The sequence below is a fragment of the Hyperolius riggenbachi genome, chromosome 2 (assembly GCF_040937935.1).
Source record: "Hyperolius riggenbachi isolate aHypRig1 chromosome 2, aHypRig1.pri, whole genome shotgun sequence".
NCBI classification, from domain to species: Eukaryota; Metazoa; Chordata; class Amphibia; order Anura; family Hyperoliidae; genus Hyperolius; species Hyperolius riggenbachi.
Genome location: NC_090647.1, coordinates 545,139,793 through 545,164,659, shown reverse-complemented (window position 1 = coordinate 545,164,659; position 24,867 = coordinate 545,139,793). Strand labels below are relative to the sequence as shown.

At 45.9% G+C, this 24,867-nt stretch overlaps 1 protein-coding gene across 2 annotated transcripts in view; it reads left to right on the top strand.

The window, feature by feature from the left end:
- Nucleotides 1-21,988, top strand: part of LOC137545104 (cell surface glycoprotein CD200 receptor 1-A-like) — an 82,400-nt gene extending 60,412 nt beyond the window's left edge. Inside the window, exons 4-6 of one of the 2 annotated variants that reach the window (XM_068266216.1) lie at nt 16,138-16,231; nt 21,296-21,356; nt 21,847-21,988. In XM_068266216.1, coding sequence (XP_068122317.1) covers nt 16,138-16,231; nt 21,296-21,356; nt 21,847-21,936 — 245 coding nt within the window. In that variant the 3' untranslated portion in view covers nt 21,937-21,988. Of the gene's footprint in view, nt 1-16,122; nt 16,232-21,295; nt 21,357-21,846 lie in introns of both variants that reach the window. The other variant, XM_068266215.1, reaches the window with a different exon arrangement.
- The last annotated feature ends 2,879 nt before the right edge of the window (nt 21,989-24,867 follow it).

Genomic DNA, 24,867 nt, shown 5'->3' with positions numbered 1-24,867 from the left:
AGGGTTCTCAAACTTTGCACAGTTGGTCATTGGGTGACAGATTAAGATTTTGGAAGGTGGGTGGAGCCTACAACAGCCAATAAAAATTCACCTTTTGATTTTCAAAGGAAATATTTAATCTGCTACCATTCTCTTATACTGGTAAAAGCAGATGCCTCAAACCTGGTACAGTTGGACACTGGGTGACTAGGGTCCAAATTCAGGAAGGGGGCGGAGCCACAAACAGCCGGATTTGTTTATTTTTCAATGGGAATATACAAAGTATTGATACCAAGGACCCCAAAGCTGATAAACTTGATAATTGAGTGACTGTATGTCAAGGTTAGAAAAAGTGGGCAGTGCCAACAACTTCATTTTTTACATTGCAGGGTTCCCAAACTTTACACAATTGGCCACTGGGTGACTGGGATGAATATTCAGAAATGTGGGTGGAGCCTACAACAGCCAATCAAAATGAACCTATTGATTTTCAAGGGGAATATTCACATTGCTACCATTCTTACACTGTTAGTGGCAGAGGCCTCAAACCTGATACAGTCAGTCATTGGGTGACTGGGGTCCAAATTCACTATAGGGGTGGAGCCACAAACAGCCAATCAGATTTGTTAGATTGATTTCAGCCATTCTGTTATTGGCAGGGTTCTCAAACGTGACACAGTTGGCCACTGGGTGACTGGGACTAATATTCAGAAAAGTGGGTGGAGCCTACAGCAGCCAATCAAAATTCACCTTTTGATTTTCAAGGGGAATATTTACATTGCTGCCATTCATGCACTGTTAATGGCAGAGGCCTAACATCTGCTACAGTCAGTCACTGGGAGACTGGGGATTAAATTCTGAAAGGAGCGGGCCAAAAACAGCCAATCAGATTTGTTTAATTTCAATAGTGAAATGCAACTTATTGATGCCAAAGCTCATAAACTTGGTCATTAAGTGACTGTATGTCAAGATTAGAAATAGTGGGCAGAGCCAAAAACAACTAACTTTTTACATGGGGAAATGTAAACTGCAGCTTTTCTTACACTGTTAATGGCAGGGTTCTCAAACTTCACACAGTTGGTCACTGGGTGACTAGAATTAATATTCGGAAAAGTAGGTGGAGCCTACAAGAGCCAATCAAAATTCACCTATTGATTTTCAAGGGGAATGTTGAAACTGCAGCCATTCTCACACTGTTAATAGCAGAGGCCTCAAACCTGCTACAGTCGGTCGTTAAAGAGAACCTGAACTGAAAATAAAAAGTCAAAATAAACATGCACAGGTCATACTTACCTCCCGTGCAGTCTACTCCCCAATCTCTTTCTCCTCTCCCGTGTCCCATTTGTCCACTGTGATCAATGGAATTCTCCGTCCTCCATTTTAAAAATGGCCATTACCCCATAACAGCTTCCTGCTCATCACACTGTTAAACTGTAATATCGCTCACTTGAGCCATAGGGAAACATGGACATTACCTTGTACATTCAGTTGTAACTGACAGCTGCTGATATATAACTGACAGCAACTGGTATATTTCAGTTCTGACAAAATATTGTCAGAACTGGAAGTGATCACTGTAAGGAGAAAATGGTGAGCTTCTGAGAGGAACTGACAGTGAGGTAAGTATGTAATATTCATTTGCAGCGACGTCATGTGTTTATTTTAAATAATTTTACTCACTTCAGGTTCCCTTTAAGTGTTTGGGGTTCAAATTCAGTAAAGGGGCGGAGCCAAAAACAGCCAGATTTCTTTGCTGGATAAACTGCTTATATTAGCACAATTTTGATGCCAGGAACCCAAAAGCTCACAAACTTGGTCATTGAGTAGTGACTGTGTGTCAAGGTTACAAAAAGTGGGTGGAGTTAAAAACAGATTTTTCTGGGAAATTGTAAACTGCAGCCCGTCTTCACTGTTAATGGCAGGGTTCTCAAACTTAGCATAGCTGGTTACCGGGTGACTGGGATTAATATTCAGAAAAGTGGGTGGAGCCTGAAAATGCCAATCAAAAATCACATGTCACTTTTCAAGGAGAATATTAAAATTGCTGCCATTTTTGCACTGTTAATGGCACAAGCCTCAAACCTGGTACAGTTGGTCATTGGGTCACTCGGGTTCAAATTCAGAAAAGGGGACAGAGCCACAAACGGTGTATCAGATTTGTTTCATTTAATGGGAAAATACAAATTATTGATGCCAAGGACCCCAAAACTTACAAACTTGGGCATTGAGTAGTGACTTTGTGTCCAGGTTACAAAAGTGGGCGGAGCCAAAAACAAATTTCACTGGAAAAGTGTAAACTGCAGCCCTTCTGTTTATTTCAGGATTCCCAATCTTTGTCCAGATGGTCACTGAGTGACTGAGATTAATATTCAGGGAAGTGGGTGGAGCCTATAGTAGCCAATCAAAATTCACCTGTTGATTTTCAAGTGGAATATTTAAATTGCTGCCATTTTTACACTGTTAATAGCAGATGCCTCAAACCTGCTACAGTTGGTCATTGGTTGACTGGGGTTCAAATGCTGGAGAGGGGTGGAGCCACAAACAGCCTATCTGATTTGTTTAATTTCTATGGGAATAGACAAATTATTGATGCCAAGGACCCCAAAGCTCACAAACTTGGTCATTGAGTGTTTGTGCGTTAGGGTTAGAAAGTGGGCGGAGCCAACACCAGTCAAATACATACCCGGGTCATCAGTGGGTGAAGACAAATACAAATTTCACTGAGAAAATGTAAACTGCAGCCATTCTATTAATGGCAGGGTTTTTAAACTTTGCACAGTTGGTCACTGGGTGACTGAAATTAATATTCAGAAAAGTGGGTGGAGCCTACAAAAGTGAATCAAACTTCACCTGTTGTTTTTCAAGGGGAATATTTAATTGCTACCATTCTTGAACTGTTAATGGCACAGGCCTCAAACCTGGTACAGTTGGTTATTGGGTGACTGGGGTTCAAATTCAGAAAAGGGGGTGGAGCCACACACACCCATTCAGATTTGTTTCATTTCAATGCAGATTATTGATACCAAAGACCGCAAAGCTCACAAACTTGGTCAGTGAGTAATTGTGTGTTAGGGTTAGAAAAAGTAGGCGGAGCCAACACCAGCCAAATACATACCCGGGCAACGCCGGGCAATCAGCTAGTGTCTCTATAAAACAAGTGCAGGAGTAATGTCCAAGTAGATAAAGTGCAGCCATAGTGATCCTGTGTACCGGTACCGGCGAACTTTGAAAACTAGAAACATTTATGCTGTCCAGAAAAGTGATGGAAAAGATGTTTCAAGGGGTCTAACACCTGAGTTTTTTCAGTGACTACAAGAGGGAAAAAGGACCCATGGGTGCACCGGGTGCCAGCCTAGGCGAGGGTGACAGGTGAAGGCAGTGGCGTAGCTAAGGAGCTGAGGGCCCCGATGCAAGTTTTACTATGGGGCCCCCCCAAGGACTCTATACATAACAGTTGATACGACGCACCAAAACCTGCCAATGGCAACTACAGTATCAGGGGTGCAAGAGGGGGATGGGGAACAGTGTGTTAATGATTACTACTATTCAAAGTATCTATAGAAGTGATTATTATGAGCACAGGGCCAATACAGAGCTAATACTGTAGTTGAGGGAGGGCCCTTCTGGGCCCCTCTGGCCCAAGGGCCCCGATGCGGTCGCTACCTCTGCACCCCCTATTGCTACACCCCTGGGTGAAGGCAGGTGGGGAGAGACAGCAGGAGTCGGCAGCTATACGTCCTGCTCAGGACGCATGCTAAGCTATGCTAACGGTTCATGAATGATCCGGTTCTTTTTAATGAATCGGCTCTTTTTTCTTTGAAACTTTAAAATCGATTTTCTCAAAAAGTATAAGGTCTTTTTGAAAAAAAATTTTGATGAAATTTTGGTGTTTCTAGCTTTTAAAGGGGCTTTGCTATTAACTGCTGAAGTCGGTGGGCGTTTAATTTTCCCAGAAAATTTTCAGTCAGAAGGAGAATTTTAAAATCGATTTTCTCAAAAACTATAAGGTCTTTTTGAAAAAAAAAATTCTTGTAGTCACTGCCCTCTAGTGATGCTCAAATACCCCTTTTTAAAATTCGAGTTTGGTCGAATTCGAATAGTAAATTATTCGAGGTCAGTCGAATATTCGAGTCGAATAATTTTTACTATTCGATTCGACCTCGGACTTCGAGCTCACTATTTGAGTCGGTATTCGAGCTAACTATTCGAGCTGACTATTCGAATTGGCCTTAAATAGCTTCCCAACACTTGTTTTGAGGGTTAATGATGCAAGAAACATATTTTTTTCCAAGTGACAACAGCAAGTGATTATGTGGGGATGTTCCTTTAAAAAAAAAAAAAGGTGAAAAGAGAAGTTGTGTCCAGAATTTTGTTCAGTACTGTATATACTTCTTCTTCTTCTTCTTCTTTATCTTCTATATCTTCTTCTTCTTCTTCTATATCTTCTTCTTCTTCTTCATCTTCTTCTTCTTCTTCTTCATCTTCTTCATCTTCATCTTCTTCATCTTCATCTTCTTCATCTTCTTCATCTTCATCTTCTTCATCTTCTTCTTCATCTTCTTCATCTTCTTCATCTTCATCTTCTTCATCTTCTTCTTCATCTTCTTCATCTTCATCTTCTTCATCTTCTTCTTCTTCTTCTTCTTCATCTTCTTCTTCATCTTCTTCATCTTCTTCTTCATCTTCTTCATCTTCATCTTCTTCATCTTCTTCTTCATCTTCTTCATCTTCTTCATCTTCATCTTCTTCATCTTCTTCTTCATCTTCTTCATCTTCATCTTCTTCATCTTCTTCTTCTTCTTCTTCATCTTCTTCTTCATCTTCTTCATCTTCTTCTTCATCTTCTTCATCTTCATCTTCTTCATCTTCTTCATCTTCATCTTCTTCATCTTCTTCTTCATCTTCTTCATCTTCTTCATATTCATCTTCTTCATCTTCTTCTTCATCTTCTTCATCTTCATCTTCTTCATCTTCTTCTTCTTCTTCTTCTTCTTCTTCTTCTTCATCTTCTTCTTCATCTTCTTCATCTTCTTCTTCATCTTCTTCATCTTCATCTTCTTCATCTTCATCTTCATCTTCATCTTCTTCATCTTCTTCTTCATCTTCTTCTTCTTCTTCTTCTTCTTCTTCATCTTCTTCTTCATCTTCTTCATCTTCTTCTTCATCTTCTTCATCTTCATCTTCATCTTCATCTTCTTCATCTTCTTCTTCATCTTCTTCATCTTCTTCATCTTCATCTTCTTCATCTTCTTCTTCATCTTCTTCATCTTCATCTTCTTCATCTTCTTCTTCTTCTTCTTCTTCTTCTTCTTCTTCATCTTCTTCATCTTCTTCTTCATCTTCTTCTTCATCTTCTTCATCTTCTTCTTCATCTTCTTCATCTTCTTCTTCATCTTCTTCATCTTCTTCTTCTTCTTCATCTTCTTCTATATCGTCTTCTTCGTCACTTATTTCTCTTTTCATTTTTTTTTTTTTAAAGAAATGCAGCTATTTTTGAGCGTAACAACAAATAGCTGGTGGCGCACGCATGTTGGAAGCGCCATTGTATGTGCTCCCTGGCAGTGGAAACACACAGACAGCAGGAGGTAAATTTAGCAGCAGGAGGAGGAGGATGAGTGTGTGGCAGCATGCAGTCAATGAGGCAGGCAGCGTGACATAATAGCCCTGGTACCTAGCGGTGATACCATGGCTGTAAATAAACACAACAGGAGGTCCCAGACAGCGGTCGTGCAGCCCACATTGTGTCCAATACACAACTGGGACAACACAGTTTTCAACCCGGGCACCTCAGAAAAATTAAACCTTTTTTTGTAATGGTTTTGTAGTTTTGGTTTTACAACCAATTACACAGATATATAGCTATTTTTTGACGTAATAGCTGGTGGCAGAGTGGCAGCAGAAGGTAAATCTGTGTACCCTGGCGGTGGGAAACACAGACAGACAGCAGCAGCAGCAGGAGGAGGAATGGAGGAGAGTAATTATGTGAGCAGCTATTGTTTGACGTAATAGCTGGTGGCAGTGTGGCAGCAGAAGGTAATTCTGTGTACCCTGGCAGTGGGAAACACAGACAGACAGCAGCAGCAGGAGGAATGGAGGAGTAGTGTGAGTGTGGCAGCAGGTAGGCAGCGTGACATAATAGCCCTGGTACCTAGCGGTGATACCAGGGCCGTAAATAAACACAACAGGAGGTCCCAGACAGCGGTCGTGCAGCCCACATTGTGTCCAATACACAACTGGGACAACACAGTTTTCAACCCGGGCACCTCAGAAAAATTAAACCTTTTTTTTTTTTTAATGGTTTTTTGGTTTTTGGTTTTACAACCAATTTAGCTATTTTTGGACGTAATAGCTGGTGGCAGAGTGGCAGCAGAAGAAGGTAATTTTGTGTACCCTGGCAGTGGGAAACACAGACAGACAGCAGCAGCAGGAGGAGGAATGGAGGAGTAGGCGAGCAGCTATTGTTTGACGTAATAGCTGGTGGCAGAGTGGCAGCAGAAGGTAAATCATCTGTGTACCCTGGCAGTGGGAAACACAGACAGACAGCAGCAGCAGCAGCAGGAGGAGGTATGGAGGAGCAGTGTGAGTGTGGCAGCAGGTAGGCAGCGTGACATAATAGCCCTGGTACCTAGCGGTGATACCAGGGCCGTAAATAAACACAACAGGAGGTCCCAGACAGCGGTCGTGCAGCCCACATTGTGTCCAATACACAACTGGGACAACACAGTTTTCAACCCGGGCACCTCAGAAAAATTAAACCTTTTTTTGTAATGGTTTTGTAGTTTTGGTTTTACAACCAATTACACAGATATATAGCTATTTTTTGACGTAATAGCTGGTGGCAGAGTGGCAGCAGAAGGTAAATCTGTGTACCCTGGCGGTGGGAAACACAGACAGACAGCAGCAGCAGCAGGAGGAGGAATGGAGGAGAGTAATTATGTGAGCAGCTATTGTTTGACGTAATAGCTGGTGGCAGTGTGGCAGCAGAAGGTAATTCTGTGTACCCTGGCAGTGGGAAACACAGACAGACAGCAGCAGCAGGAGGAATGGAGGAGTAGTGTGAGTGTGGCAGCAGGTAGGCAGCGTGACATAATAGCCCTGGTACCTAGCGGTGATACCAGGGCCGTAAATAAACACAACAGGAGGTCCCAGACAGCGGTCGTGCAGCCCACATTGTGTCCAATACACAACTGGGACAACACAGTTTTCAACCCGGGCACCTCAGAAAAATTAAACCTTTTTTTTTTTTTAATGGTTTTTTGGTTTTTGGTTTTACAACCAATTTAGCTATTTTTGGACGTAATAGCTGGTGGCAGAGTGGCAGCAGAAGAAGGTAATTTTGTGTACCCTGGCAGTGGGAAACACAGACAGACAGCAGCAGCAGGAGGAGGAATGGAGGAGTAGGCGAGCAGCTATTGTTTGACGTAATAGCTGGTGGCAGAGTGGCAGCAGAAGGTAAATCATCTGTGTACCCTGGCAGTGGGAAACACAGACAGACAGCAGCAGCAGCAGCAGGAGGAGGTATGGAGGAGCAGTGTGAGTGTGGCAGCAGGTAGGCAGCGTGACATAATAGCCCTGGTACCTAGCGGTGATACCAGGGCCGTAAATAAACACAACAGGAGGTCCCAGACAGCGGTCGTGCAGCCCACATTGTGTCCAATACACAACTGGGACAACACAGTTTTCAACCCGGGCACCTCAGAAAAATTAAACCTTTTTTTGTAATGGTTTTGTAGTTTTGGTTTTACAACCAATTACACAGATATATAGCTATTTTTTGACGTAATAGCTGGTGGCAGAGTGGCAGCAGAAGGTAAATCTGTGTACCCTGGCGGTGGGAAACACAGACAGACAGCAGCAGCAGCAGGAGGAGGAATGGAGGAGAGTAATTATGTGAGCAGCTATTGTTTGACGTAATAGCTGGTGGCAGTGTGGCAGCAGAAGGTAATTCTGTGTACCCTGGCAGTGGGAAACACAGACAGACAGCAGCAGCAGGAGGAATGGAGGAGTAGTGTGAGTGTGGCAGCAGGTAGGCAGCGTGACATAATAGCCCTGGTACCTAGCGGTGATACCAGGGCCGTAAATAAACACAACAGGAGGTCCCAGACAGCGGTCGTGCAGCCCACATTGTGTCCAATACACAACTGGGACAACACAGTTTTCAACCCGGGCACCTCAGAAAAATTAAACCTTTTTTTTTTTTAATGGTTTGTTTGGTTTCGGTTTTGCAACCAATATAGCTATTGTTTGACGTAATAGCTGGTGGCAGAGTGGCAGCAGAAGAAGGTCATTCTGTGTACCCTGGCAGTGGGAAACACAGACAGACAGCAGAAGGGCAGTACACAGCAGCCCACTGTAGGTGTAAAATGTGTGGCTGCAGGCGACGTAATAGTCAAAGTGAACCAGGCTGGCTTAGTGAGCAGGAGCCAGGAGGTGGTAAAGGGTGGTGAGGCACATTAACGATGGTTCCGGCAGCCAGTTCATGTCCCCCTCTCGCCGACAACAGGGGCCAGGAACTCGCCTTCCACCCACGCCTGGTTCATCTTGAGAAACGTCAGTCTGTCCACAGACTTGTGAGACAGACGTGAGCGTTTCTCGGTGACCACGCCACCAGCTGCACTGAAGCAGCGCTCGGACAGCACGCTGGAAGGGGGGCAGGACAGCACTTCCAGGGCGTACTGCGCTAGCTCGCTCCAGATCTCCATGCGCTTGACCCAATACTCCATGGGATCAACAGGGGCATCGCTGTCAAGCCCGCTGTACGACCCCATGTAGTCAGCCACCATGCGGGTCAGGCGCTGGCTGTGACCGGAGGAGGATGCTGCTGCATGCATCTCCTCTCTAGTCACTGCTGCCGGAGCCTCTACAGTCCTGTAGAGCTCGTGGCTGAGAGACAGCAGGTCTGTGGGGCGCTTGCTGCTGCTGGATGCAGGCACCTGCTGCTGCCTCTGTGCTGGCTGCTGGACAGTGGGGGTGGAAGGCTGGGGGAAGGCTTCCTCCAAGCGCTCAACAAGGGCCTGCTGCAAGCTCCTTATTTGTTGCGCTGGGTCTCCTCCTGCAGGCGGCAGGAACTGGCTCAACTTCCCCTTGAGGCGTGGGTCCAACATCATGCTGATCCAGATGTCCTCCCTCTGCTTCATCTGGATCACCCTGGGGTCCCTGCGCAGGCACGCCAGCATGTGCGCTGCCATTGGGAAGAGGCGGGCCACGTCTGCTGGCACATCGACGTCAGTGCTGTCCTCATCCTCCTCCTCTGCCGCCTCATCCTCTCTCCACCCCCGCACCAACTCAGCTGCGCTGTGCTGATCCCCCTCATCAGCAGCCAGGTCAGGGACCTCCACCAAGTCCTCCTCCTCCTCCCCCTCAGAGGTGGACTGCGCAGCTGGTTGCCGCTCCTGCTGGTCCAAGGCTGCCGCTCCCTGTTCCAGCAAACCATCGAGGGCCCTGTTCAGCAGAGAAACCAGGGGCACCCACTCGCAGACCATAGCATGGTCCCTGCTCACCATGTTTGTGGCCTGCAGGAAGGGAGCCAGCACAAAGCACACCTGCTGCATGTGCCTCCAGTCATCATCGGGGACGATGGACGGGATGTTGCTGGTCTTGTCCCTTCTCCGAGCTGCGGAAACAGTGGCCAGGGCAAGGTACTGGTTGACAGCGTGCCTCTGTTCAACCATACGCTCCAACATCGCCAGGGTGGAGTTCCAGCGAGTCGGAACGTCAATGATCAGCCGATGGCGTGGCAGATCCAGCTCCTTTTGCACGTCTTCCAGGCTCGCACAGGCTGCAGCCGAGCGCCGGAAGTGACGCACAACATTCCTTGCCGTTTCCAGCAGTTCGCCCATCCCCTGGTAGGTGCGCAGGAACTTCTGCACCACCAGGTTCAGCACGTGGGCAAGACAGGGGATGTGGGTCAGGTTTCCCCTGTCTATGGCAGCAACCAGATTGGCCCCATTGTCGGACACCACCTCTCCGACTCTGAGGCCTCTGGGGGTCAGCCAAATCCTCTCCTGCTCCTGGAGTTTGGCCAACACGTGGGCTGCCGTCAGCTTGGTCTTGCCAAGGCTGACCAAGTGCAGCAGCGCTTGGCAGTGGCGGGCCTTCACGCTGCTGCTGAGGCGGGGGGTTTGGCCAGGTGTGGCGGAGGATGGCAGAGGATCGGAGGAACCCGCTGCAGTTCCCCTGACCCTGCGGGGTGGCACCACCCACTGTGTTGCTGCTGCTGCTGCTGCTGTGCCCGCTGCTGCTCTCCCATCCTCACCCCCTTCCACCAAGCTGACCCAGTGGACAGTGAAGGACAGGTAGCGGCCTGTCCCGAAGCGGCTGCTCCAGGAGTCCATGGTGACGTGGACCCTTTCACCAACCGCGTGCTCCAGCCCTCGCTCCACATTGGCCATCACAAAGCGGTGCAGTGCTGGAATGGCCTTGCGGGAGAAAAAGTGTCTGCTGGGGAGCTGCCAGTCTGGGGCTGCACAAGCAAGCAGCGCCCGCATGTCGCTCCCCTCCTGCACGAGCGTGTACGGCAGGAGTTGGGAGCACATGGCCCGTGCCAGCAAGCCGTTCAGCTGCCGCACGCGACGGCTGCTGGGAGGCAGAGCCCTAACCACCCCCTGGAAGGACTCGCTCAAAAGGCTCTGGCGTGGCCTTTTGCTGACACGGGAATCACCAGACACAGCGGAGGAGGCCACTGAGGACTGGCTGCCAGAACAGGCCTCAGTGTCGGCGGCAGGAGTTGCAGAGGGGGGAGGAGCAGTGCGTTTCCGCACTCCTGCTGGTGCTGCTGGAGGAGCAGGAGGGCGGGTGGCTGCTGTTGCTGCTGCTGAAGGCTGTGCAGTGATGGGTGTGGTGCCACTGCCAGCACCAGATGCCTTCAGCCTCTGGAACTCCTCATGCTGGTGGAAATGTTTAGCCGCAAGGTGGTTGATCAGCGAGCTGGTGCTGAACTTTAAGGGGTCTGCACCTCTGCTCAACTTCCGCTGACAGTGGTTGCAAGTGGCGTACTTGCTGTACACAGTGGGCATGGTGAAAAAGCGCCAGATTGGTGACAGAAACATCCCCCTACGGCATGGAAGCGCTGCTGCCTGTCTCCCTGTGGTGGTTGGGGGGGGGGCTTGGGTGGTACTGGCTGATGCTGCTGCTGCTGCTGCTGAGCCTGAGACACCAGCAGGCTGTGGGTCGCTGCCAATGCTTGCAATGATGCGCCTCCTTGCAAGGCCCACAAGCGCATCCTCCTCCTCCTCCGAGCTGCTGAGGACGACATCCCCTGGAGGTGGTGGCACCCAGTCTCTGTCTGTCACCGGGTCATCAACATCATCCTCCCCCTCCTCAAACATGTCCTGCTGGGATGATGACCCCCCAAACTCCTCTCCTGATGCATGGATGGGCTGCTTGACTGTCGCCACAGTCTTGCTGTCCAATCCCTCATCCCCCAAAGTGCCCATCAGCATCTCCTCCTCAAAATCGCCAACAACAGCAGACAATTGACTCATCATGCCTGGGGTCAAAAGAGTGCTGAATGAGAGGTCGGCGACTGACGGTGAACTGGCCTCCTCCCCAGACCCTGCTGGGCGGCTGCTGCGAACAGGGGTGGTGGTGGTGGTGGTGGTGAGGGTGGAGGCCTCGGATGCAGAGCTGATGGCGGGCTGCTCATCCTCCGTCATGAGTTGCACCACAGTGTCTGCATCCTTTTCCTCAATGGGACGTTTCCGACCCGGCTGGAGGAAAATCGGAGCAGGTGCTACACGCTGCTGCTGCTGTGTCTCTGCAGCGTGAGTTGCAGATGCTCCTGCTGGGCAGCGCCCAAGGCGTCCACGGCCAGTGGCTATGGGAGGAATGTTAGCCACTGACGCTGCTGCTGCTGCTGCGGAACTGTGCATGGTGGCGCGCCCGCGGCCGCGGCTTGCCACAATGCTGCTCCCTCTCCTCCTGATTCCCTTGCTGCCCTTCCCCTTGCCCAAACCGCGCTGGCTGCCACTTCCAGACATCTTAAATGTTTTGGGCGTATAGACAAAAGTTTTGTAAAAGGGCGGGTGAAAAGTGGGGTACTTTAATGGAGTGGGTTGGTTGGTGAGGTGACTGAGTGAGTGTCCCCTAGTACAGTAAGTAAGTAGTAACAGTCAGGAAGTACAACTAGCAGTTACAATAATCAGTAGTAATCACAAGTAAATTTAGTGTGTGTACACTCAGACAGTGAGTGCACGCACGCAGGAGCTAGTAGCCTATGAACACAGTGACTGAGTGTCCTAGACTCCTAGTACAGTAAGAGTAAGTAGTAACAGTAAGTAGAACTAACTAATTACAATAATCAATCAGCGATCAGAAGGAAATGGAGTGTGGGTGGTGTGTGTACACTCAGACAGTGAGTGACCGCACGCAGGAGCTAGTAGCCTATGAACACAGTGACTGAGTGTCCTAGACTCCTAGTACAGTAAGAGTAAGTAGTAACAGTAAGTAGAACTAACTAATTACAATAATCAATCAGCGATCAGAAGGAAATGGAGTGTGGGTGGTGTGTGTACACTCAGACAGTGAGTGACCGCACGCAGGAGCTAGTAGCCTATGAACACAGTGACTGAGTGTCCTAGACTCCTAGTACAGTAAGAGTAAGTAGTAACAGTAAGTAGAACTAACTAATTACAATAATCAATCAGCGATCAGAAGGAAATGGAGTGTGGGTGGTGTGTGTACACTCAGACAGTGAGTGACCGCACGCAGGAGCTAGTAGCCTATGAACACAGTGACTGTCTGACTGAGTGTCCTAGACTCCTAGTACAGTAAGAGTAAGTAGTAACAGTAAGTACAACTAACTAACAATAATCTATCAGTAATCAGAAGGAAATAGAGTGTGTGTACACACAGACAGTGAGTGAGTGCACACACGCAGGAGCTAGCTAGTAGCCTATAAACAGTGACAGTCAGTGAGTGTCCTACTCCTAGTACAGTATAACTACAATACTATTAGTAAAGGACAGCAGAAATACTGGTATAGATGAGAGAAATAAACAGAGGACAGCTGCCCACAGAGGCAAGGCCCCCCTGAGGCCTAAACCTGTAAGCTTGCAGCAGCTGCCTGTCTCTAATGTAACACACAAGCTACTAACTAAAATACAATGTCTATCTAACTAACAACAATATAGGTGTATATGGCAGGTGTAGGTGAGCAAAAACGCTAGGTAAATGATCACAATAGAGCACTTGCTAAGCCAAAGCACAAAGGAGCAACTCTCTCTCTGTACAAGTCTCAGGCAAGCATGGAGAAACGTAACATGGCGGCCGCTATTTATAGGGTAGGGGCTGGCCAGGGTCCCCCTCTGTGATTGGCTGCCGTCAGAGGGCCTGGGAGCCCTCTGATTGGCTCTAAGGACATCAATCTGGGCTATGACGCTATTCGAGCTCGGTACCGAGCTCGAATAGCGCCGAGTTGCTCGAATAGCTCGAATAGTGAATGGGCTATTCGAGTGTACTCGGATAGCCCATTCGAATAGCTCCAGCTATTCGGAGCTCGAATACCGAGCTCGAATAGCTGAAAAAGAGCTCGAATATTCGAGCTACTCGAATATTCGAGCTCTGCTGAGCACCACTGCTGCCCTCCTCTACATACCCTGCAAATGTGGTGTTATTACTATGTAAGGTGACTTTGCTATTAGCCGCTAAAGTCGGCGGGAATTAAAGTCTATGGGAAAGATGCGAACACAAACTTTTTTGAAAAAAAATTGTGGTTCACTGCGAACGCGAACCACCGAAATTCGCCGGAAACTGTTCGGCGGCGAACCATTTGGGCCATCTCTACAGACAACAACTATTTATTAAATGTTAATGTATGGCAGCGCTCCTCTTCTTAAGTCCATATACCTAGAAATAATGGACATATCTAGACATAGTGCATTACTGTTAATTGACAACTATCCCTTTAAACAACACCCAGCAAGTGCCAAATTCGTGTTCACTCGTGCTCCAGTGCATGCATTTCACCAAACTCAAAGCAAGATATGAGCTCACCAGATGTATACCACCTCATAACCAGGTGGATCTAGCGCATAGGACACTCCACTACGATTAGACGTTTTCAATTTTTTTCAAACAGATAATTTAATCCAAATTCCTCAATAAAAACAGATGAAAAAGGCGGACAGGGAGCGTCTGACGTCACAGGAAGCGGCAAGCGGAGAGGATAGTGGCCGGGCATACCTGAACTCGTGGTGAGATCACCTTCATGGAGAGCGGGACGCCGTGACTGAGGGTACATCACTGGGAAGGAGCCTGATCCACATACCTTACATGCCTAGAACCCATTGAGGATCATGTGAGTGCGCACAGTAGCGCAGGAACTTTAAGTTTTAAAAGGATTTTATGCTATGTGCTTTTTTCATCTGTTTTTATTTAGGAATTTGGATTAAATTATCTGTTTGAAAAAAATTGAAAACGTCTAATCGTAGTGGAGTGTCCTATGCGCTAGATCCACCTGGTTATGAGGTGGTATACATCTGGTGAGCTCATATCTTGCTTTGAGTTTGGTGAAATTTATGCACTGGAGCACGAGTGAACACGAATTTGGCACTTGCTGGGTGTTGTTTAAAGGGATAGTTGTCAATTAACAGTAATGCACTATGTCTAGATATGTCCATTATTTCTAGGTATATGGACTTAAGAAGAGGAGCGCTGCCATACATTAACATTTATGTCTTGCAACGGTGGACTTTGACAGCGAACACTCTATAGGATTGATCTAAAGGAACAGTGTGAACTAAGTGGGCGCAGTTTGCATATAACACAACAACTATTTATTATTTATTTATTTATATAGTGCCAACATATTGCGCAGCGATGTACAGAGTATATTGTCACATAACTGTCCCTCAGAGGGGCTCACAATCTAGTCCCTACCATAGCCATATGTGTATGTATACAGTGCTGCCTAATATGTTGGTGCTTTATAAATACAATAAATAAATAATACATCGTGTAGTGTATGTATGTATAATAGTCTAGGGCCAATTTGGGGGGAAGCCAGATAACTTTTCAGTATGTTTTTGGGATGTGGAGGAAACCAGTAAATGCAGATGTTGACCTGGCTGGAATTCGAACCGGGGACCCAGTGCTGCAAGGCAAGCGCCCTAACCACTACCACTAACATCAACCTTATATATCAATGCTCCCTGCACACAGTGCCACGCATGTTGCCTGGTTAAAGCATGTTACCATAGTAACACCCCGTGTTGCCGCGGTAAAGCACATGGTGCTAATAGGCTAACAGACAGTGGTCCTCTTTTCCTACTAACAGTAAATTTACTGGAGTTTACTGCATCAGGCCGTGTGTCTCAATTCACCTGCTCACTAAGCCCTGTTTGGTGAAAATTCCATGTGCGGCAAAGTACTGCATGCAGTAAAAAATATTTTAATGGAGTATTCACTAAGATTCTTATACATGCATTAATAGGTAAATTATCAAAAGAACTGCATGACAATTCACAAAGGTTTTTTTTACTCATGCGGTATTTTATTCGGTACTTGATAAACTATTGCAGCGCAGGGAAAATGGATGGAAGATGTGATAAAGATGTAATTTTGTTTTTATTATACTGACAAGTTAAGTGATATATACAGTATATAATTATTGGGGGAGGTGGGGGGGGGGGAGGTTAGTGTTAGGCATTAGTGTTAGGCATAAATAGGGGAGGGTTAGTGTGAGAACTGTAGTACAGAGTGGTTGAATCTGCCGGAAATAAACATTGAAAATTGACAAGTGTATGAGCATCTTAAAGTAAACCTGGGAGTTTATTTAGGAGAAAAGACAAATACTTACCTCAGGAAGGGGAAGCATCTGGATCTGCAAGAGGACTCCCCTGTTTTCCTCCACCAGGTCCTTAGCGAGCAGGGACCCCCAAAGCGGGCTACTGCACATGCGTGAGCTGTCAACAAGCGGCTTTTTCGGGGTCGCAAGGCTGGAACTGGCCGGTGCAGGAGGATGTGTGGAGCCTCTACAGAATCCAGAGGCTTTCCCCTCCCAAGGTGAGTACCCTGCAGGGGCACTTTTGTTTCCCCTACACTTTAAACATTGGCAGTGTATGTCTGCCTTGCAGATGACATCAGTAGTGAAGGCTTTGACAAAGAAAGTGTGCCAGCAGTGGTTTAGTTTTTAATGTTTTATAGTATTTATCTCTACAGACAACAATATATATATTTGGGTGCCTGCAGTGGTCGCCATCTCTCTCGTCATCCTTGCTGGGAGCGTTATGTACTGGAAACGAAAACCTCTCAGGTATTCCTTCAAATATGAAAATGCAACTTGTCATACATTTTACTTAAAGGATACCAAATCACCTAGAGAAACATGGGGAGCAGGCATATACTGTGACCTGTCCTGATGCCCACCGCTTCCCCTGTTCTCCGCTCTGCCCCCCCATCCTACCTAAATGTACCTCCGGCAACCTCTTCCAGATCACCAGAGTCAGGCACTACGGCGCGTGCGCTGGCTGGGCTACACGTGTCCACGCCTGTGGCCGGGAGCGTTCTGTGCATGCGTATGTCATCACTACGTCGTGCGCATGCGCAGAACACTCCTAGCCACGGGCGCACACAGTCAAGCCAGTTCCTGCACAGTAGTGCCCAACTCTGGCAACCCGGAAGAGGCTGCCCGAGGGGTATTTAGGCAGGAGGGGGGGGGGGGGGGGCAGAAAGGAGAACAGGGGAGCAGTGGGCATCAGGTCAGGTCACAGTATATGCCTGCTCCCCATGTTTCTCTAGGTGATTTGGGCTCTGGCATCCTTTAACTGTAACAACATTACTGTAATTGTTCATAAGTAGAAATTATTGCCATACCTAAGCATAGACTATATCATCATCATTCTATTAAAACACCAGATTTTAAAGAGAAACTGTAACCAATAATTGAACTTCATCCCAATCAGTAGCTGATACCCCCTTTCCCATGAGAAATCTTTTCCTTTTCACAAACGGATCATCAGGGGGCTCTGTATGGTTGATATTGTGGTGAAACCCCTCCCATAGTGTGATGTCAGGACCATGGTTTTGACATGACATCACACTGTGGGAGCCTTGTTGCATTGTGGGAAATAACAGCTGTTTATAGCTGTTTCCAACTGCCAAAAAAGCAAGCAGCATCTCTTTCCACTGACATCACCTGACAGCAGTAAAAATGTCACCATGTGATAAATATTAGAATGTATATCAGGGAGAGGAAATATTTTACAATGGGCAAACACTGACTAAATCATTTATATATAATTATTGTAAAAATGAAGTACTTTTTATTACATTATTTTCACTGGAGTTCCTCTTTAAATAGATCAGTGTCCTCCACAGTTAGCCTAGTATTTGTGACTAGAGGATCAGCAATCTCAGATATCTTCTGCAACAGTATTGCCACCTGTAGGATATAAATGGTATTGCAGGTCGTTTACTTAACCATGATATCCTGTTGTACAGGTGAAACTTGTTCATTTATTTAAGTAATTCAAGTTGAAAGGTGAAACTAATATATGAAATAGGAACCCTTTGCAGGTGTTTTGGATGAATTAGCTGATTAGAGTCGGACACTCTGAGCCTGGAATATGGAACCTTTTCACAATATTCTGAAATTTTGATTTTGGGGTTCTCATAAACTGTAGACAATAATCATCAAAATTATAACAAATAAAGGCTTGAAACATCTCGCTTTGAATTACTTTAATAAATGAATTTTTGCGTGATGTTCTATTTTTTTTCGAGTTTCATCTGTAAATCCTCACAGGCTCAGTGCTGCACACAAAATATTTTAGTCATTTCTTTAATTACTGATAACCTCTTTTCAGTTCATATTCAATAATAATAATAAGAAACATCCCATAAACTCAGTTGGCAAAGCCAATTAAATAAATAATAAATAGACAATACAGAGAGTCTTTGTCTCTAAGCTCCTTATAACCAGTTAATCCTATCTAGATGACTATAGTCGTCCAGATGAGAGCCGCTGAAGTCTATCTGGATGCCTAACCGTGCCCAGTGTTGTCGCAGCTGGTGCGCCCACTCGTTCCTCGTGGCACTCACAGGGAATCGATTGGTGAAGGGGTACAAGTGTTCCCCCAAGCCAACCGAAGCTTTTGTGAATGAATCAACATGCCTCGAATCACAAAGCATGTTGATTCATAAAACTGAAAGTCAACTTCTGTGACAAAATCACAGGGTGACTTAAGTTGTGGACATACACTAGGCGATTTTAAACGCTGATGTCTGGCAGATTAGATCACTGTGATCGAATCTGCTAGAAGTAAATGCCTCAAACGATTTCAAAAGTTGGTCGATCATGCAAGACAGAAAATTTTACTAGATCGGAGGCAGGTGGGGAGTGCATCACTAATAATGATGGTCGGAAATGTCGATTCCATGGAAATTCTCATTTCGGCCAATGCCGATTACCGATTCCACAGATTTCCTATTTCCGATTTCTGAGTAGCATTTTTTGGGTCATTTTTTGCATTCTCTGATTGGCCAAATACTTCCAAGTTATAGAGGAACTTCAGCCTAAACAAACATACTGTCATTAAGTTACATTAGTTATGTTAATTAAAATAGATAGGTAATATAATCTCTTACCCACCCTGTTTTAAAAGAACAGGCAAATGTTTGATTTCATGAGGGCAGCCATCTTTTTGGTTGAAAGAAGGTGACAGGGAGCATGAGACACAGTTCCAACTGTCCTGTGTCCTGATTACCCCTCCCAGTTGCTAGGCAATGTGAATAACAACATAGGAAATCCCATCATGCTTTGCACAGCATCAGGGAAAAAAAAGCCTTGGCAGTTTTCTTTGATGGGTGGAGCTTAGCTAAAAATGCAGCTAAAAATTATGCTTTGGTAAGAAAAACAAAGTTCTGATGCTGTGAAACTGTTAAAGAAACACCAAGCCTTTGCAGTTCTGCTGAGTAGATTTTTAGTCTGGAGGTTCACTTTAACTCTGCATTCTGATTGGTCCAATGTTTCAAAGTTCTGTGACTGGGCTAAAATTATCGAGTTGCAGTAATGCGGTGAACCATTTTTTGCATCCTCTGATTGGAGTGGCCACACTGATGGAAGAGGTGGTGCACGGTCCTGATATGACAAGCGACAATGCATTGTCACCAATCCTCTGGGGGGGCCGCGCTCAGTGAGGGGCGACCTCAGAGCATTGAGGGAAGACTCAATAGGATCCTGAGGCTTCCCTCTCCTTAAAGGTCTTACGAGCTGAAATGAAAAAAAAAAGTTAATTACCTTAGTGCACTGTTAAGGGGCCCATACACTCAGTCGATTTTCTGGCCGACCGATTGATCCCGATCGATCGATTGCAAATCGGTTGGCCAATCGACCGATCGATGGCCGATTTCGATGGATTTCCATCGACCAGGCAGGGTGGAAAATTTAGGTCGATCCGATGAGATTGCTTATCAGTTTGCATTGGCCTCAATGGAAATCTGATGGCAAAAAAATGCCATCAGATCGAATTTCAATAGATTTCAAACTGAAATCTATTGGAATTCTATCCTGGTAAAAAAATTTCTAAAAACGCATCAGATAGATCATCAGATGCATTTCTTATCTATCTGCTGCCATTCTGACGAGTGTATGGGCACCTTAAGACCTCTGTGTAGACGATCAGTGCCTCCCTTGTACTTTCCAGACCCCCTGTTATCTTAATCCTCTTATCATTATATGGCCCCGACCCAGCCCAGGGTCGCCTTATCTCTGTACTATAATCGCCGCTTTAAAATCCCTCTGCCTGCTCAGTTCAAATAGACGTGGCTGCGTAGGATAACAGCCCTGCCAGCAGCTCATCGTCACTCCGTACACTGAGTCATAAGTCATGTGGGCGTCACCACATGACTGACTTCACTTCAAGCCAGCCGTGCCCCCTCAGCATAGAACAGAAGCGCTGAGAGAAGAAGAAGGTAACCTAGTAACAGCATTTGTTTACAGGAGATTTGCAGTGTAAGTAATTGAATTCAAAATCATTTATAACTGATGGGGACACTTTTATTATCATGTAAAATAGCGTGGCAACATTTATTTTTTTTTACATTTTTTTTTCATAAAAAAATGTTGCCACGCTATTTTACATGATAATAAAAGTGTCCCCCATCAGTTATAAATGATATTGAATTCAATTACTTACACTGCAAATCTCCTGTAAACAAATGCTGTTACTAGGTTACCTTCTTCCTCTCTCAGCGCTTCTGTTCTATGCTGAGGGGGCACGGCTGGCTTGAAGTGAAGTCAGTCATGTGGTGACGCCCACATGACTTATGACTCAGTGTACGGAGTGACGATGAGCTGCTGGCAGGGCTGTTATCCTACGCAGCCACGTCTATTTGAACTGAGCAGGCAGAGGGATTTTAAAGCGGCGATTATAGTACACAGAGATAAGGCGACCCTGGGCTGGGTCGGGGCCATATAATGATAAGAGGATTAAGATAACAGGGGGTCTGGAAAGTACAAGGGAGGCACTGATCGTCTACACAGAGGTCTAAAGCAGGCCATACACTGGCTCGATTCGCGGCCGTTTCGACAGCAGATTCGATCCTGGGATCGAATCTGCTGCCAATCGTTTGCGGTAAACGCAGCCGCCGATCCGATTTCCTCCCGAAATCGGATCGGTCCGTCGATCGCGCCGTGAGGGAAATTACCCTCGATCGCCCGCGGGTAAAGTGCGCGTCGCTAGCGGCGGCCGATCCGATCAAGTATACATTACCTGAGGCTGGCTCCCGGGCGTCTTCTCCGCACTGCACGGCTCTGTTCCGGCTCCATCCATCCCGGCGCTTCCTGTGTCACTGCAGTGACCAGGAAGTTCAAATAGAGGGCGCTCTATTTGAACTTCCTGGTCACGGAGTAACACAGGAAGCGCCGGGATGGAGCCGGAACAGAGCCGTGCAATGCGGAGAAGATGCCCGGGAGCCAGCATCAGGTAATGTATACGGGGGGGGGGGGGGGACAGGCGGCAGGAGCAGCTCAGCAGATGGTGAATCGGTTTCAGGCTGAAATCGATTCACAATCTGTTTGCAGTAAAGGCAGCCATACGATCCCTCTCTGATCAGATTCGATCAGATAGGGATCTGTCAGCTGGTCGATCTAATGGCACATCGACCAGTGTATGGCCACCTTAACAGTGCACTAAGGTAATTAACTTTTTTTTTTCATTTCAGCTCGTAAGTCCTTTAAGTAAGTATCTAATGTTGTAAATAAAAGTAATTTTCAAAGGATAACAACAGCCTCCTGCTACTAACCAACATGACAGAAAATGTATCAAAGAAGGAAAAACTCACATTAATGATTCTGTTTTCTGATTATTATCTGCAGAGCGCGCTTTAAGAAGTCACTTAACACATCGCCTCCGCATGCGGCAGCTGAGTGTGAACAGGTACGAAGCATCAGTAATTGTGAAAGTGCAACTGCTGCAGGCTGCTCCGCAAACTATTTATTTCTACATTATGCTCAAATTATTAGGCCATATAGTGGATCCTAACTTCTTTCATAAGATACCACAGCCAAATGTCACTTTATGACACACCAAAATCAATCAGCATATGCTTCAGATAAAAAAACCATAATATTATTATTTGTCTTTATTTGCACAACATAGATATCTTCTGCAGCACTTTACTGTACAGAGTACATAGTCATGTCTCTGACTGTCCCCAGAGGAGCTCACAATCTAATCCCTGCCGCACGTTGCTATGTAAGCAACATGCATAGCTAAGGAAGGCCCGCTCCTTACATAGCAACGCGCGCTGCTATCTATCTATTTGCTATCTTGATTCATTAAGCTCCCTGCTTTAGCAGTGCAGCTTAATGAATCAAGCCCTGTGTTCTGTATTTTGTGTAACTGTTTTATCTCTGTCTTTATCCAGGAAACACAAGAATTTGAGCCGTATGCCATCTATACCAAGAAGGACAATGTTCTGTATTGTAAAGTGACAAACATAACGTATTCAACTTAGCTAGCTTAACATAATGGGCCAGAGAGAAAAAAAAATGCAGAAATGTGAATATCTAACGTAAAATGTTAATAAAAGTGTTTTTTTTTCATTTTTGACCAAATATTAGTATTTATTACATAGGATAATTGTTTCAATGTTAAATGGTTCCCGGGGCTCATTCACACGTTCCCAACTTATTTGTCGCAGCAATTCTTCAGCTACTCAATGGTGGAAATGGTAGATTCCAAGCAGAGCTGAACTATGGGGGAGGGGGGGGGGGGGTAAGGCCCACAGCTGATAGGGGCTCCCACTTTGTACCGTCCCTCCTTCTGATACAGATGCCCCCTCCCCCAGGTATTTTTGTGGCCAAACTTTTTATAAGTGGAGGAAATCATAGAGACTGTACGGTGGTCCAGGTACGTGGACGACGTCCTGGTGGTGTGGTCAGGAACCCAAGCAGAATTCGGAGATTTCATGAATTATATAAATGTCAACCAAATTAACATGCAATTTACATCGGAGATGTTTGGAGATGAGGTGGTATTTCTCGATTTAAGACTCAAGGTAATAAATGGAGGATTGGTAAGTGAGGGATATCGAAAGCCGACCGCGACCAATTCAGTCCTCCATGCAAAGAGCTTCCACCCTAAGCATGTGGTGGATGCAATTCCGTATGGCCAATATTTACGCCTACGGAGGAACAATCGGTCGTGTACAGCTTTTGATAAACAGGCAACGGAGCTAACTGCTAGATTTATTCAGAGGGGTTACGACCCACAACTGTTAGTTAAAGCAAGAGGGCAGGCCGCAGAACAGGACAGAGTTACTTTGCTAAAGGGCAGATCAGTAGGAGGTGTGAAAGACAATAGAATGTTTTTTTTCCTTTGATTACAACCCCATGGCTGGCAGAATTAGACAAAGCATCTTCAAACACTGGGGAATGATTAACCAGGATCCAGATTTGATGGGGAAGGTGAAAGAACCCCCCAGAGTGGCGTTCAGAAGAGCACCCACTTTGGGGAACTACCTGACTAGAAGCGAATTTGTGTCACCCAAACAAACAACCTGGTTAGAACGTCACTCCACTAAGGGCAATTTTAGATGTGGGTTCTGTAAATACTGTCCCAAGATGCTCGCACAGAGGGCCGTTGATGTCGGAGGGGTTGAGTTTCGAAGCAAGGGGCTTTATACTTGTCAGACTGATCACGTGGTCTATGTATTGTTCTGCCCATGTAAAAGATATTATATAGGTCAAACAACCAGACCTTTAAAAAAACGTATCGGTGAACATATCAGTGTTATTAAAGCTGGGAAGAGTTGTACCAGATTAGTTCTGCACATGAAGGAGGCACATGGAGGTGCAAGTCAGGATTTGAGATTTGCGATCTTGGAGAAAGTCGAAGCCCCCAAGAGAGGGGGAGATAGGGAGAAATTACTCCTTAGAAGAGAGACATGTGTAATATTATGTACGGAAGCCATGGGACCAGCAGGCCTGAATGAGAAAATAGAACTGGCATGTATGCTGGATCCATGATAGAGATTAATGAGGACCTGGACTCACTCCCTTGTAGGTTATGATACAAATTTAGATCATTGTCTCCCATAGGAGAGTTCTTCTACTGCATACTGTGATTTTAAAATATGCGGTTGATGTGATGGAATTGGGGATCCATTTATGTGGCATCTGGCAGTATTCCTCTTTTTTCATTCCCAGGCCCCCATATATATATATATAATAATGCTACAATTATCCATAGATCTGCCCAGGAAAGAATCTATCTTTAGTAGTGGTGTACTGTAGTCTAAACAGTTTCGTGACTGCAGTAGTGTCTGAATCTCCCCAGGTCTTGTGTGTTTTTAAACGTTTGTGCTTATTTTTTCACGAAGTAACAGTAAATGTCACTTTTGTCACCTAACACACATTATTAAGAGGTGTGCTTATCCAGGATGTACTTTGAGTTTTAATGGGGATGGTTGTAAAATATGCAATGTACCCTTATTATACTACAATTTGCAACATAGGCCCTGCTAAAATATATGCAGGTTGCCTGAGCCAATGCGCATTGGATAGATTCGGCGGTGTACACCGCGGTCTATTGGTTGACAGAGACTGGGCGGAGATTCACTGCCCTCCCCTCATATTCCACCACGCACAGGCATATGGGTATTGTAGTCTTTCCTACTCAATGATGCACATCCTGTTTGTAACAGCCTCTCTCATTGGTCTTCACACATTGGCATACACGTCACCCGGAAGGGGCGGGCTTACCGCTGCATATACCGGATGCCTGCGTATTGCCACAGTTACTGGAGCACAGCGTGACCAAGCGTCTAGCGAGACGCGAAACGGCCGTCGCAAGCCCCAACTGATGCCTGGCATCCCCACCTCCACCTCACAGCCACCATATTGACCACCCGTGGAATGCACCTGTGGTACGTAACCCTAATGAATGTGAACATTGCACAATAAATTTACGGACGGAAGGTGCCCGGATGTTTCTTTCCTTCTTTGTACCCTGTATTGTAAAGTGACAAACATAACGTATTCAACTTAGCTAGCTTAACATAATGGGCCAGAGAGGAAAAAAAATGCAGAAATGTGAATATCTAATGTAAAATGTTAATAAAAGTGTTTTTTTTTTTTCATTTTTGACCAAATATTAGTATTTATTACATAGGATAATTGTTTCAATGTTAAATGGTTCCCGGGGCTCATTCACACGTTCCCAACTTATTTGTCGCAGCAATTCTTCAGCTACTCAATGGTGGAAATGGTAGATTCCAAGCAGAGCTGAACTATGGGGGAGGGGGGGGGGGTAAGGCCCACAGCTGATAGGGGCTCCCACTTTGTACCGTCCCTCCTTCTGATACAGATGCCCCCTCCCCCAGGTATTTTTGTGGCCAAACTTTTTATAAGTGGAGGAAATCATAGAGGCTGTACATGATAAATGA